This window comes from Pinus tabuliformis, chromosome 3_2 (assembly GCF_031772625.1).
Source record: "Pinus tabuliformis cultivar Carrire ecotype Pingquan chromosome 3_2, CPIR1, whole genome shotgun sequence".
Lineage (NCBI taxonomy): Eukaryota > Viridiplantae > Streptophyta > Pinopsida > Pinales > Pinaceae > Pinus > Pinus tabuliformis.
The window spans coordinates 1020064090-1020079599 of NC_142302.1; the positions used below are offsets into that span (position 1 = coordinate 1020064090).

The 15510-nt window shown below is 39.4% G+C and overlaps 1 protein-coding gene across 2 annotated transcripts in view; it reads right to left on the reverse strand.

Moving 5' to 3' along the window:
• Window positions 1-15510, reverse strand: part of LOC149184054 (histone-lysine N-methyltransferase ATX5-like) — a 280597-nt gene that overhangs the window by 22293 nt on the left and 242794 nt on the right. For both annotated transcript variants that reach the window (XM_089417386.1, XM_089417387.1), the window contains 4 exons: window positions 4948-5031; window positions 4768-4824; window positions 4571-4660; window positions 3021-3107 (listed from right to left, as the gene is read on the reverse strand). In XM_089417386.1, coding sequence (XP_089273512.1) covers window positions 3021-3107; window positions 4571-4660; window positions 4768-4824; window positions 4948-5031 — 318 coding nt within the window. The remainder of the gene's footprint in view (window positions 1-3020; window positions 3108-4570; window positions 4661-4767; window positions 4825-4947; window positions 5032-15510) is intronic.

Below are 15510 nucleotides of genomic sequence, written 5' to 3' on the forward strand. Positions count from 1 at the left end.
TCATTTCTGCAAAAAAATCACGATTTAATCGCAATGTTCGCATCATTGAGAGCATACCCCGAAAGTTTCGAGGCTGCAGGATGGGGATGGGGATGGCAATTCTATATATATATATATATATATATATATATATATATATATATATATATATATATATATATATATATATTCACCATAAGCATTTGTAGTTGCTTATAAGCATAAAAAATTATACTATATTCTAGTATATTCTAGTATTATGCACAACCCTTACACTTGCCATTTCTGAAAAAGCTTTGCCAATTAAAAAAGGGCTTTGTGGCATTCAATTATTGGCCCATGGACATGACCAAAATGCATTTTAGCTTTAGGCAACTTAAGTGAAACTATATTCAATTTGCAATAGTCTATGAGACAAAGAACTCTCTCTATAGGACTTTTTCTTTCTCACATTTCTTGTTAATGATGATTATGTTAAAACTTAAAAGGTATTCTCTTCTCAATAGGTTCTGCAGATCTTTACGGCAGTGTTGAAAACCACTACAAAACACTTTGGTTCTGTAAAGTGATTAGATTCATATTTCAGACTCGGAAGGTGATTGAATAGGGATTTTTTCAAACATTTAGTATCCAGTCCGAGTCACTATTATTTGATTGTTTTCACAATGCTTGAGGTTGGAACCATAGAAGAACTGACTTGAATGACTCCTGGAAACCCATATACAATATGTAAACAGTGAGACGACCCAAAAAAAGGAAATAACAAAAGAAATAACCACAAGGATCAGCCCTTTGAAATATTGCATTTCCTGGTTTATATTGACATGGTGGCTTTGTCTGCTGTAATGTTGGTTCTGAAAAGACAATAGTTAAATCACCAAAAACTCAAAACAAAACCCATCATATAAAACCCATATTTTGAACTGGAACATGTACAACAGATTTCAATTCAGTGTAATACAAAAATAAAATGTCCAATCATCAATATCCATTGTCAAAACTTAAGATACATGCCTCGAGTATCCCTGCAATCCAACTTGGAAAATCCTGGGGATAGCCAACAAGTCCCTGAGTATCCAATCAAGTTCCCAGCAGCTTCAGGATGTTTCCCAGGGTCTGCCAAATCCCTGAGACACAGGAAAGGTGGGTAGAGGGTTTTTTCTTCTAGGGGGATGGGTTCTGACACAACATAGCATCTAACTCAATAGGGGCATTGAATGAGACACACAGCAAAGGCAGTCAGCCCAAAGGACACTGACCCTGACACCTCCTACATGAAGATCAAAGCAATCAACCACTCAAGCTAGACCACCACGCTAACACAAAACTAAACTATTGCATGGAAGCACCTATTGTTTTCCTATTTCCTGCATTTTTCACTATCTTTTGACATTTACTCAATATTGCACCATTTCTTTCTTATCCAGTGTTCTATATTGGTGCAAGCTTTGATTTCTTACATAACTGCACAACTGTTCACATGCAAGTTTGCTATTTCTAGTTCATTAAAATAACACGAATTTCTTTCTGTGAACTTATTTGGTCAGTTATTTGAATGAGTTTTGGAAAAATACTAACAGGGGATTAATGCCCCATGATGATATTAGAGGGGCTGAGACCATTCCATTCTTCAACCTCAACAGAGTTCGTATGCCACTCTCATCTGTCTTGCATGCCCAAATTCACCCTAAAGCAAGGAAATTGGTTAGAAGACCAAGTTTCTCGACAAAAGAATGCAATGAAAAATACATCACTTATTTTTCCGCTATGGCAGTGGCTGCCCACAGCTGCAATGGTTGCCAGGAGCTATTGTATCCTTTCGGGGCATTGTTCATGGTACAAACCATCTGATGCCAATAGGAGTGAAGAACATTGAGTGTATACCACGCGCATAAAGATACCTCAAGATTTTTGCATCCAACATATCCCTACTACCAACATAAATGAAATCCCCTTTTGTTTAACAGGGAGTATGTGAGGTTCCATTACCATCATGGGATAGGGAAAACAGGGATTGGTCAAATGCTCTAGATACGTAACTGCCATGGGCATCAGATTCACCTGTTCCTTTTCCTCTGGAACCCCTTTCCCATACTTTCTTTGTTCCTCATTTTCTTCCTTGATGTATTTTATTTCTCTTGCTTTATATACACCTTGGTTTACATGTATTTTCATATTTAGATTGTACACCTTCACCCCTTCTAGCTCTTCCTCCCTTTAAAACAACATGTCATTAGAAATATTCTCATCTTCTTCCTCGTGATTCCTTATCCCCCCCCGCCTCCAACACCCCCACACCGTTGAAATCAAAAACATCATAACCCACGTGAGAGACATGTTTTCCAGCTTGATTGAAAATTTGTAACCAACAACAGAACGAGGATGAAGAAGGAATGGGAAAGTAGAAGAATGAAACAAATAAACAACACACAGAAAAAAAGATAAATTCTAATCTTAGAGCTTACCTCTTCAACTCTCTAATAGCAATAAAATCCCTGTCGTAGCCTTCAAGCTCTAAAAGAATTGTCATTTTCCCTCTCCAAACTCTATATAGTGATCAAGTCAATAGCAAGTGCAAGAAGAAAGGAAGAGGGATTAGAGCTTTTACACACCCAATTCCTTTTCCATAGGGTGTGGGGCCTACTAAGGCCTTCTCCTAGATCCTGTGAGAGAGGGAGAAGAACACTTTTCAAGTTTTCATGCCTGCCCCAAAAGCATTCCAGGAAATGCTCAGTGGTACTTGGGAGCTTGTAAGAGGAGCCTTTATTTAGAATTATATTGATGAGAAGCCTCTTACAATTATGAAATACACTCTTATTCTTTACCCAATGTTGAGATTGTAAAATCTCTCATCATGGTCCTCTGAAATTTGTGGGTATTATTTTCTATCCAAAGACAGTTATCCAATCAACTTACATCCATGTCAGAGAAAAGGTTTTCCAAAATCAATGATAATGATAACGAGTTAAAAATGGAAGTACATATAGATACAAAGCATTTTGAAAAACCAAGAAAATAATAGGTCAAGTAATAACACTCACATAGCAATCCTTTCCTTGCGAGCGATAATGAATTTCCCGCAAATCAGCTACACTTCTCCTAACTTGCTCACCTCGATATTCCACTACCTATGACAATTCACAGCCCTTTTAGATTCTTGAATTACAACCATAGATAGTTCTGTAGTTTAAAAAGTTCAAGCATCTTTGGAAAGTTCATATTCAGACTTCAAAGAAATAGCATAGATATGTAGAGACGTATTCAAAAGTATATAAAGCAGGTAAAGCTTTTTTTTTGGTCACTCCAAAAAACATAGAATACGAGAAATAAAATAAATATGCCATGTATTCAATCTGTGGCCCTAGTTTGCATGGTTGACAAATCAAATGCTGAAGGATAGAGGTTTAATCAACCAAGACTGATTCTATTAGATTTCTATTTCTTTTCTTTGAAAATGCATCAGATATTTCATTATAAATCAATATGGACGTATATCAAGATGGTACCATCAAGGAACCAAAGAACAAGATCCCCTTTCCTATATAACCAAGGGCAGTTAGCATGTCCTCTTTGGCTCCAACTTGTTGCTTCTATTAGAATTTAAAATGGCCATCTCATAAGAAATCAGTTTTGTGTTTGGAAGGTTAAGTATGTAGAAGGCTACAATAACTTAAGTTCTTGGTGTCTTTTCTGAATACTGATAACTCACTGCTGATTCATCCAGAAGCATAGATGTTGGGAGTGACAGTGCAGCAGAGCACAAAGCACGAAGTGCCAATTTCCAAAAAGTTCCATGAGCATTGTGTGTGTGTGTGTGGATGCATACATATTCCACTAAAAAAAAGCATACAAGATGGTGAATTAGTTGCACAAAATATGAAAACATAGATTTTTATAGTAAATTAATGAAAATCGTTAAAAGCATCTATTATTTAGTACACAAATAGCATCACAGATCTAGATGTTATAGCATTGTTATCGAAAGATCAACCATAGCATCAACCTTCAAGTTTTGGAAGAAAATATTTGTCATCGACAAATTTTAAGAGAAAACAACCATGACATAAAACAGGGCATCATGACCAAAGAGTTGTATCATGTAATCAATGATTCAAATTTCAACCGTCATATAATGTTCAGAAAATAGCCCATAACAAAGACGAATAATTCTAAGTTCTTAAACCTAGATTCTAAATTGAAAAACACAAATAATTCTACCATCTACTAAACTTTCTTAAGCCACAAGCAATTTCTAATTTCTTCTCCCTTGGTCTAGTAGCAATAGGAATCATTCCGGGAGTGCAGGAATCATTTTGGTAGCACAGGGAATCATTCTGGGAGTGTGCTCCCCTTTGAAGCGAGAGCTTTGGGAGCAGTAACGTTTGGACAGGTGGGGCAAGCTTCAGGGCAGTGAGGTCAGAAGAGTACAAACAGTTCTCACTCCTTTGAACTTTGAAGCAGCATAATGTTTTCAAAATATTTAGAATGAGGAGAGCTTCAAACAGTTCCAGTTAATCCAGAAGAATTCAAATGGTTCTGCTACTTAAAAGACAGAAAAGCATACAATACAAGAGTGGACAGAAAGGCATACCATTTCTCCTTCTGTAATGTGCCTGCGAGCAAAGAGACCCCAGCCATGTATTCCTGATTTTCCAAAGCAAACTCTCATCTTTTCTGTTACCTGTGGCATAAGATTTCAACTTGAGCTCATATCCGATAAATATGTCGAGGAAGAGATCACAAGCATAACATCTACAGTAAGGTGTTCTATAAGCATTGCAGCAATACCCGCAGATAAGAAAGGCGTTCCTTGAATGATGAAAATTCCCCTGGGTCTCTTTCCTCCTGATAATCAATAAATAATGTGAGAAACACAGCTACTTCCAAAGACTTTAGAAAGCACAACTGCATAAAGGCACCTGAAACTCTTTCTTATATATACAAGAAAACAGTGAATGTGGATCTCACCTTCAACCCATTTATAGTTTCAATGATATCTGCTGAGTGCCGACAATATCCCATAACTCTGTGGCTTATGGGAGTTATATTTCTCTGAAATGCAACGGAATAGCATTAGAAGAAAAAAATAATATTTTCTCAAAAGAAAACCTTCAAAGATCGAATAGAAAAACAATCGTGTGACCCTAGCTAGCCAGACCAGTACAGGCGACTTACGCAGCAGGAAAAAGCATGTTCACTAGAAAAACATAATGAAATAAGTAAATCAAGTGAAGAAATTAAAGTAATACCCAATAATAAACTCATGGGGATCAGCTAGGTATTTTTGTCAATATGACTGCCAATACCTGAAATAAATGGCCTATTGTCTAGGTAATTTGCCCATACGTTGTATGGCCTGCAGGATAGGAAGCTCTCTAGGTTATTCAAAGCAATGCTACAAAAATTGGACTCAGGAATAACATGGTGCAGGCCAAAATATCAGGCTCAATGAAAAACTCAGAAACAACGTGAGACAAGCAAAAAATCAGCAAGCATTAGAAAATGCAAGATATTTATTTCTTTTCAGTTAAATTTAAATCTAACCAAGAACAACAGAAAATAACCAACACTAAGTTTTCCAGATGACGTAGTTGGAAGCTCAATCCAACCTGTCCTAATCACGAAACCCAGCAGTGGCCATCTCAACGAACTGTCGAAAACTTCATCTTTCCTTCTACTTGGTTGCTACTTTGCTATTCGCACTCCCTTCTAGAGTGAGAAGATCTGCTCACAACTATTGTCGATCTGCAAGGAAAATCGAACTTCTTGAGACTAGAAGTTCCTTGAGGAAAAGTTTCCCTATGTGTGTGCTCTTGTCTCTTCCACCTTGACGCTAGGGAGCTGCTGCAAAAACCTTTGCGTCCAGCTAGAGATCTGCCCAACGAAAAATCTGAGCTGCTCCCTTTGCCTCTGGAATCACTCGATCTGGAAGGATCGAATTTTTTTGCCCCTCTAAGAAAAATCGGTCTTCCTCAAGCAACTCAGCCTCCTAGCAAAAGGTTGTGCTGCCCTTGGGAACTTCAGTCTGCTGCCCACACTGAGCAGCAAAATTCCTTCTTTTCGCCTCTGATCTCTTCGGTGGATCAACTGCGCTCTGATGCCATGTGAAAGTTCTGAAAACTGGAACCCTATTGCAACAACTGATATTATTTCTCCTACAACAAATATTGAAATAAATACACTACAACATTCACAAATAAAATTATGCGGAAAAATAAAACGCTGGAAGCTATGAAATGCTAGCACACACATGTAAAATATAACACAATCATTTTTGGATAAAAGTCCCCCGAAAAACCCAATGCGGGAAAACTGGTGCAACAATGAGGGTTTTTATTATTATTCAGCAGTGAGAAATTCTTAGTACAACTAGATGTCGAAATCTAGCAATCCTATAGAGAAAAATACTAGAAAAAATCTAGTGAGGAATTTCGTCACCCCACAGGCAATCCTCGGAACAACTTGCCTTCAAAAACTCGGCCCTCTGACCCTCTGAGTTAGCCTCTACACTGCTTTGCGTAGCCTGCCTGACGTCAAGCCTCTTACTGGTCTCTGATGAAGCTATTTTGCCTTCTGTTGACTGGAAATATGCTTCTCTGGTACTTCGGGACTCCTTCCAGACCTCTGGAACTGAAGACATCTCTCCCTCTTAGCAAATCGGACTTGCCTCTAGAAGTTGTTAAGTTGCCCCCGTGTCAGCTTTTCTGTGGCTCTTCTGCCTCTTTGTAAATGTACTCACTGGATCTGGAATACTTCCTCCAGCCTCATTGTCTCTTCCCCTCACTTACTGCTTTGATCTCAAGCTCTCTCCGACAACTGACTGCTGCTACTCTGGAAATCGATCTGCCAAGCAATCGAACTATTCAAGTATCTTCTCCATCCCCCTTATAATCTTTTGTTGGAGCACCAACGACCAAGATTAAAACTTAATCAATGGCTAGGATCATCTTTGGACTTAGGGAATATTTAAAAACAACTTAATAATCTAATTAAGTCATTTCTAGGCAGAATTTCCAGAAATGATTTCTGGGTTTTGGAGATCTCATGTATTCTATTTCTAGCCTCTCCACCAAATTTCATGGCTAGAACGCATTTGATGCTACAAAAGCTAACACTTCAAAGACAACAACAAATGCATCCTATTACCCCCCATATCAGTAGGACTACATCCATAGGTTTTTCACTTTGCATTACCACCATTATAAGCTCAAGGTCACAAGTCAAAGCCTTGTAAACACCATGTGAGTCTTTGTAATTAGGTGTCCAAGGCCTTGTGATGATTGGTCATGGCTTGTCCTTTTGGGCTAAGTCCACGGTCCTTTTGTCTTGTAAGGGATTGGGGAATTTTGGGTGGATATGAGAGGGACTAATGGTTTGAAGGAGCCTTGGTTATGTGGATTGATCACTGGCATATGAGCCACTCCAACCCGTGTCAAAGTGTACCTATGTTTTACCACATGTGTGTCATTGAGTTTATATGTGGCCTTGTTCTTGGTGCAGTATTTGGAATTCGTAAGACAATTCTCAACATGGTAGTCTCACAAATTCAGCATGTTTACATTTCTTGAGACAATTCACGTTTCTGGGTGCATGTGGTCCCAAAAGTCAAAAGCTCAACTTGGTCCCAAAATGCTCTGAATAAAGAGAAGATGAAATACCACATTGAATATTTTCCGAACAATGAAGGCATTGTGCAGAACACATGGTCAAAGTTGATCTAGTGGCACATAGGTTTCTAGGTGGTAAAATAGGGGAAAAGATTAACAAAGTTTTGCATGCATTAAGTCAAAAGTGGTCTACAAAATTAGAAGAACAAAACCTAGGTTGCAAATTCCCAATATCCTCTAGGGATCTCCTAGGCATGAAGATGTGGCATATACGGTGATGATGAGGCAATTCAAGGCACTCTCTAGCCAATGGGGTTAGTGGCATATGAAATCAAGCATATTACCCAAAGGCATTGAAAATCCAAGCAAATGTGCAAAATCGACTTACTACTAACCGTTCGAGTGAAAAAAGGTAGTCGTTGGGTGTCAAAAGTAGTCACTGCAAGGTCAAAAGGACCACTTGGTAGCAAGTGGTGTATATTTGGGGTAGCATCGGATGTGCTCTAGCCATGAAAATTGGTGGAGAGGCTAAAGCACATGAGATCTCTAAGACCCAGATATGGTTTGGGCAGATTCTAACCAATTTGGGAGATATTAAAATAATTAATATTTTTAATGGAGTTCTTGAGTCTAAACTTAGGAAAAAAAAAACATTAATGGGTATTAATATAAAACTGGGTTAGAAGGGTCCAAAAGTCATAGATCAAGCCAAATCTAATCTTAACCATTGATTAGAGATTTAATCTCAGTCGTTAATGGACCAACGAGAAAAGTATAAGAGGAGGCTTGAGGGTCAATTGGAGAACACACCAAGAGAGATCAAGAATTTGATTTTCTGGGGCAGGGTTTGCTGAGGAAATCGAGTGAATTATTTGAGTTACAGCTGAGGGGTAGTGAATACATAACAGAGAGGCAGAGTTAGTACCAGGAGGATCAGCGTAGAGCTGGGAAAGGTTGACGCAAAGCCAACTAGAGGCCACGTAGAGGCAGCCAGGAGCTGCGCAGAGCCAGAGAGGCCAGCATGTGAGATGCAGAGGGTCTAGGGGCTAATGCAAAGGTTCTAGAAGCTGACGCAGAGGACAAAGAGGTTGACTTAGGGCCTAGAGGCAGCGCTGGAGGATTTCATGGGACAGACTGGGAAATGGAGAGCCGGATAGGGTGACGCAGTCCCTATTAGAGTGACGTAGAGCAGCAGAAGTTGCATTGTTGTTGTGGGATCGTTTATCCAGTGATTTAGCAAGAATATTTGTCTCCAACTGAGAGGTACTACTGCCGAGGGTATTCTCTATTGGGTGAGCCATTTTTGGCACCCAAGTTGTATTATGAAACTGCATAATAATAAAACCCTCTGAATAGCTGCACCAGTTTTACTGCATTGGATTTTTCCAGGGACATTAGTCCAAAAACAAGAATGTCACTTGTGTGCTTATTTACTTTTAGTTGATGATCTATATGTGTTGATACTGTACTTGTATTTATTTTCAGTATTTACATGGTAAATAACTTGTTAAGTAATTGAACAAGTAGGAAGACATAAATCATATAGTACAGGAAGAATTTCTAACAAGTTAAACTTAGAAATTCCAACATGGTATCAGAGCGAGGTTTCAAATCACAGGATAACTGAAGGCATTAGCCGAGCAGAGCAGTAGCAGCAAAAACAGTTGTTCCTAGCAGAAAGCAGCAAGGAACGGGTGACGCAAAGGGCCTACGTCATCAGTTCAAGCCAGGAGGAGGATCAGTACAAAGGAGCAGACCTGACCTACGCAGTGCCCGGTCATCTTTGTCAGTCATGAAGGATCGACGTTGTGGCCAGGAGGTGCAGATTTTGCCTGTGTCGGGATTGCGCAGAGCCTAGAGGCTCAGTCCTTCAAGGTGTTGGTTAATAGGAGGCTACGGATAATTTGCGAAGCGAATTTGGTGGGGTACTGTGGTTAGAACAATACCTAACAGGGCAAGACCAAGGAGGAGGGATTTCCAGAAGGGAAATCGAGACTCAGAGGGAGTCGAACCGAGGACTTCCAGGAGGGAAGTAGAGAGACTCGGAGGAGTCAGAAGAAGAGCAGCATAATGGTCATGAATGGACTGAGAGATCAAGATAGGTTGGATGGAGCATCCAACTTCGTGGTCTGAAAGGCCAGGATCTTGTCCATTTTAGACAAATATCGCATCAAGGACTTCACCTTGAAAACAATAGTGATAACAGTTGACACAGCTGAAAATGAGAAGTACGAGGAGGCAATGGCTAGGACGAAGTGCATCATCCTTGATGAGGTCAAGGATCATGTGGTGTCACATATTATTGAGAAGGACACGGCAAATGATATGTGGGATGCCCTGAAGAAATTGTACCAACATACTTCCGTGCAAAGGAATTTGTTACTTGAAAATCAACTACGGCCATACCAAATGCAAAAGGGAGAGCAGATAGATGTCTTCCTTGGTCGATTGAAGAAGATCCAAGACCAGCGAACTTCCATAGGGGCCACGCCGGATCAGGAATTTATGGTGAGGGCCGCATTGAACGCAGACTCAGAGGATTGGGAGGTATTTTTCTAGAGTATATTGGGCATGTCGAGCCTTCTAGATTGGGAGGCACTATGAGCAGTTCTTCGTCAAGAAGAGATCAGACGGGTGACAAAGGCGGGGAGTAGCGAAAAAGGGGTCAGAATCAAGGAGGAAGAAGAATATGCGTCTCTCGCATCTGCAGGAAAGCAGGAGAAGGGAAAGAAGAAGGACCTCTCCAAGGTCAAGTACTTCCATTGTGGGGAACTGGGTCACTATGCAAACCAATGTCCAAGGAAGAAGGGTAAGGGAGAGGCTTCTAACTCGAAGGCAACGCCAACAAAGGCGGAGAAAGAAGTCGAGGAGGATGACCACTGTGCCATGAGTGCTCATGCGCCACTTGAGAGGAAGTGGGATGACATCCAACTGTAGTCTGACGGACTACAAGTGATGAGGGGCGAGATCCTTGAGGTACCCAACCTCTTGGATTATACCTTGCTACGGGAAAATTCACCAATGCACCACCCTACCACCCTATAGAAGAATAAAAGAAGAATGGACTCCCGTACCAGGGAAAATGGTCCACTTTACAATGATATAGAATGATGTAGAAGAAGAAAACACACTAGATCATAACACCAACTATGACACAACCACCTAATGATGATCCTAGACCTCTCGACACTGCCTCTTCAACTCTTGGTAGATAGACACTTGTACAACTTTTACAATGATGCTTTTACAATGACTTTGTACAATGATACTTTTACAATGACTGTATGCAGTGTTGCCCACTTGAAGACTTCATGTGGTGAACTTCTTGTTGTTGTTCTGCACCTTGATTGTTGCTCTTGTCATGCTACCCTTTCTCACTCTTCAGAACATTAGATTATGCATTGAGTCTTCTCTTAATGAATATATAATACCTGGAAAAAGGCTTCAAGGAAATACCCATGACATGATAATAGCAAAACTTACGTCATCCTGCAAAGCATATGTCAGTGCTAAACAAAAACAACAAATTAGAATATAAAGAACCTAATGCAATTAAGAGATGAACATGCATATACAGAAGATACTTACCTAGAGCTTACCTTTGTTGCATCATTTTGTTGCACCTTGCTCTTTGCTGCCCTAGAAAGTCTAGTCCTTTGCACCCCTTGACAGCACTTGATCTAGTTTTTTTTCTTGCCTTCTAGGAGCACGATATTGAATTTGATGTATCTCTGTGATTTCAGATCCCCAATATGTGATCTTCGGTCCTGTAGTAGCCCTCTGAGTCTTCTTTCCAATGCCATAGGTCTGACCTGATTTGGATTCTTCAAGGCAAAGTTATGCCCAATCTCTCACAATGACCTAATTATGGACTAGTTCAGTAGAGTGAACTTGTACGATGTGCCATGTGTCACTGTTTCCTCCTTCGGCTATGAAATTGATATACAGAAAACTACAGTCCGTGCACTATCCGCCACTTTTTATAGAATTCCAATCCGCTTCCCAGAGAGAGAGTTATGACGATTTTCCCAAGGTCACCTCTTTAAGATAAATTCGGGAGCCTGCACAAAACCCTAACTTCCACAGATCATATCTCCGAAAATATAGCGAACCAAGATCTGAAATTCGGTCACGACGTTCATCAGGATTTCGGCTCAAATGGGTTTTAATTTCAGCATCTAAGACTTCACAGAAATAAAGTTATAGCAAAAATGCCACGATCACTACTTTTGGAGGATATATGAGATTTCTTTTTATAGAGTTGAGAGGGGCTTCTATAGAGAATGTTGGAGGGATTTTAGGAGCTTAAAAAATTATTAATTATTGACTATTCAATGACCAAAATCAATGATAAATGCCATGCCACAACCCCATGGGGTTTTAGCCCACTAATTGGCGTTACTAACTTCAATTTTGAATAACTTACAAACCGTGAGGAATTACGAGGAGAGCTATATACCGATAGAAAGATATTTTTGAGTAGAGTATTCCTATAATGGTTATGAGATGAGAAACCATGAATGATGATGCCTAATGTGCCATGGAAGTTCAGGGTCATCCTTGGTGTTGCTTGGGTTGACATTAATGACAACCTCAGATCATCTTTAGATCAACAATCTCCCCTTTGGCATTGATGGCAACACAAGTACTCCCCCTGCGATCAGGGCACCTCTTCCTACTACCTTCTCTCCCCCTTTTACATCAATGGAAAAGGGTAACTCCCCCTGACACACAACCATCTTGTGGACCTGTACACACTTCCACTCCCCCTTCACTTTCTGAATAAAGAAAATCTAATGAGAACTTGGGAGAATCCCAAGCTTCTGGCGAAGATATTCAAATGCTTCATGAGGTAAAGGTTTAGTGAAGATATCAACGATTTGTTTTTTTGTACCAACATAGTCAAATTTGATATTCTTTTCAGCAACTTGTTCTCTAACAAAATGATATTTGATCGGAATGTGTTTTGTTTTTTAATGCATGACAGGATTCTTGGAGATGCTGATGGCACTGGTGTTATCACAGAAGATGGGAATAGGCTCACTGAATTGTACTTGAAGATCTTGCAAAGTTTGTTTCATCCAAAGGACTTGAGTACAACAAGTTGTCGCTGCAATGTATTTTGCTTCCGTTGTAGATAACGAGATTGAGGTTTGTCTTTTGCTCGACCATGATACAAGACAACCACCTAGATAGAATGTTGCTCCACTAGTACTCTTACGATCATCAACGCTTCTTGCCAATATGCATCTGTAAAGGCTTGAATAATGAGATTGTTGCCTGTGGGATACCACAAGCCATATTCTGTTGTGCCCTTTAGATATCGAAGAATTCTTTTGACGGCAATAATATGTGATTCTTTTGGTGTTGCATGGAATCTTGCTACCTGTCCCACTGCTTGCATAACATCAGGTGGGGAGGTCGTTACATATAGAAGACTACCAATCATAGATTTGCACAACCTATGATCCACATCCTTAGACGAGTCGTTTATGCTCAATTTGCAACCTGTTACCATTGGAGTAAGGACAAGTTTGCAATCTTCCATTTTGAATTTCTTAAGCATTTCCTTGATGTACTTAGCTTGACATATAAATATTCCTTTCTGTTGCTGAGATATTTGAAGCCCTCAAAAGTATGTCAACTCACCAAGTAAAGACATCTCGAACTCACTTTGCATCTTTGTAGCAAAGTTCTTACTTAGTCGATCATCATTGCTACCAAAGATTATATCATCCACATATACCTCAACGATTGTTAAATTATCTTTATCTATTTGTACGTAAAGATTGCTATCAGCAGTACCTTTCTTGAACCCTTGTTGACGTAGATATCCATCAAGACGAGCATATTGTGCTCTGGGAGCCTGCTTGAGACCATACAGAGCCTTCTTTAACCTGCAAACATAGTCTTCTTTTTCTGATAGTAGAAAACCTTCAGGTTGTTCGATGTAAACTCCTTCTAATTCGCCATCTAAGCCTTTTGTTCTCATAGGACCACATAGATCAGTATGTAACAATTCCAATTTATGTGATGCAAAGTGTTCTTTTGTTTTAAATCCGAATTTTGTCTGCTTGTCGTGCCGACAGGCCTCACATAGTATGTTGGAAGGTTTTGAGATTTTCGGCATTTCTCGTACTGCTTCCTTTTTGCTTATCCTGACAAGATTGTCAAAGTTTATGTGACCCATTTGTTTCTGCCATAACCAACTTTCATATTCTTTAGCTAGTAGACATGCTTTAGTTGCTTCATCCATAACATATATGTCGTTTGGACCTCGACTTGCTGTAGCCACAATTTTACCATAATTGCCTTTCCTGATTTCACATTTTGTGGAGTTGAATAGCATTGTGTGTCCTTGTTGTCCAACACTAAGCAGATTGTGATTCATGTTTTCAACCAATAGAACATTCTTGGCTAGAGCATATTTGCTTCCGAGATTGACGGTACTTGATCCTATAACATTTGAAGATCCATCATTTCCAAAGGACACAATTCCATCCTTCTTCTCTTTCAGAGATACAAATTTCTTTCTATCTCCAGTCATATGCGTTGAGCAACCACTATCAACATACCACACATCTTTGTTGTTTTGAGCCTTGAGAGCGAGAGCACAATTATCAGTCTTCTTCTTCTTCCATGTTCGTTCGTTCTGTGGCTTCGAAGATTCTTCTGGAGGATTTTCAAGTCTGCAGTCTCTGGCTATGTGTCCAAAGTTTCGACATTTGTAACATTCAATATTATTTCTTAAATGTTCAAATCTATTGATGTTTCGTTGAGCCCTGGGAGGTTCATATTTGATAGATCTCCTGGAATTGTATTGGTTCCTAGGGTACGTGCGACATTCTACAGCTTTATGACCAAATTTTCCACATGAATAACAATAGCCATGAAAAATATGTTGGTACCTGGATGGAAATCTTCGTCGGGGAATTGTCTTCCAAGGTTGTTCTTGCGAATCTTGTCCAATGAAGTCTACATGCCTATCAGATCTCATAGGTTCATTGTATTTTGTTGTAGAAGGTCCTGCTTCTTCTTCTTTGTAACCGAGGCCAGTTCTATCGTTGTAAGATCGTTGATTGTTGATGAGTTCTTCCAACACCCTTGAGCTGTTGGCATAGTTTTGGACAATGTTTCCCTTCTTCACTTCCTTACGCAGCGAGACTACTTCGGCTTCTAATGCTTCCCTTTCTTGGTTGCTTTCTTCCAACTTCTTTTGAAGTGACTCTTCAATACATTTGTGTTCTTCAACTTCAATTTTGAGACTTTGAACTTGTTCTTCAAGAGTATTGGAACAGATCTTCTCAGCCTTGAGCTCTTTTATAAGCTTGATAAATGCCATGCCACAACCCCATGGGGTTTTAGCCCACTAATTGGCGTTACTAACTTCAATCTTGAATAACTTACAATCCGTGAGGAATTACGAAGAGAGCTATATACCGATAGAAAGATATTTTTGAGTAGAGTATTCCTATAATGGTTATGAGACGAGAAACCATGAATGATGATGCCCAATGTGCCATGGAAGTTAAGGGTCATCCTTGGTGCTGCTTTGGTTGACATCAATGACAACCTCAGATCATCTTTAGATCAACAATTGAAACCCTCGAGCGGGAAAAAAAGCAATGTAATATAATATTTTCTTAAATTTTTACTTAGTCTATGACATGTGGATGACAAGTAATATTATTTTCCTTGAGATAGGTCCAACTAGCCATTAGCTAATCGTTAAAAAAAAATTAAAAAAGGTAGTCTCTCCTCTAGTTGAAGGTTGTTGATTTGTGAGATCATTTGAATGCCATAATTTAGAACTTTCACTTTTGCAACCACATTGTCTATTGTGTGAATTGATTTTCCAATTTTATGTTTATTTGATTAATGTTGTAACTGGGCTATTAATAAAATTATTTCATAACTAGTAATG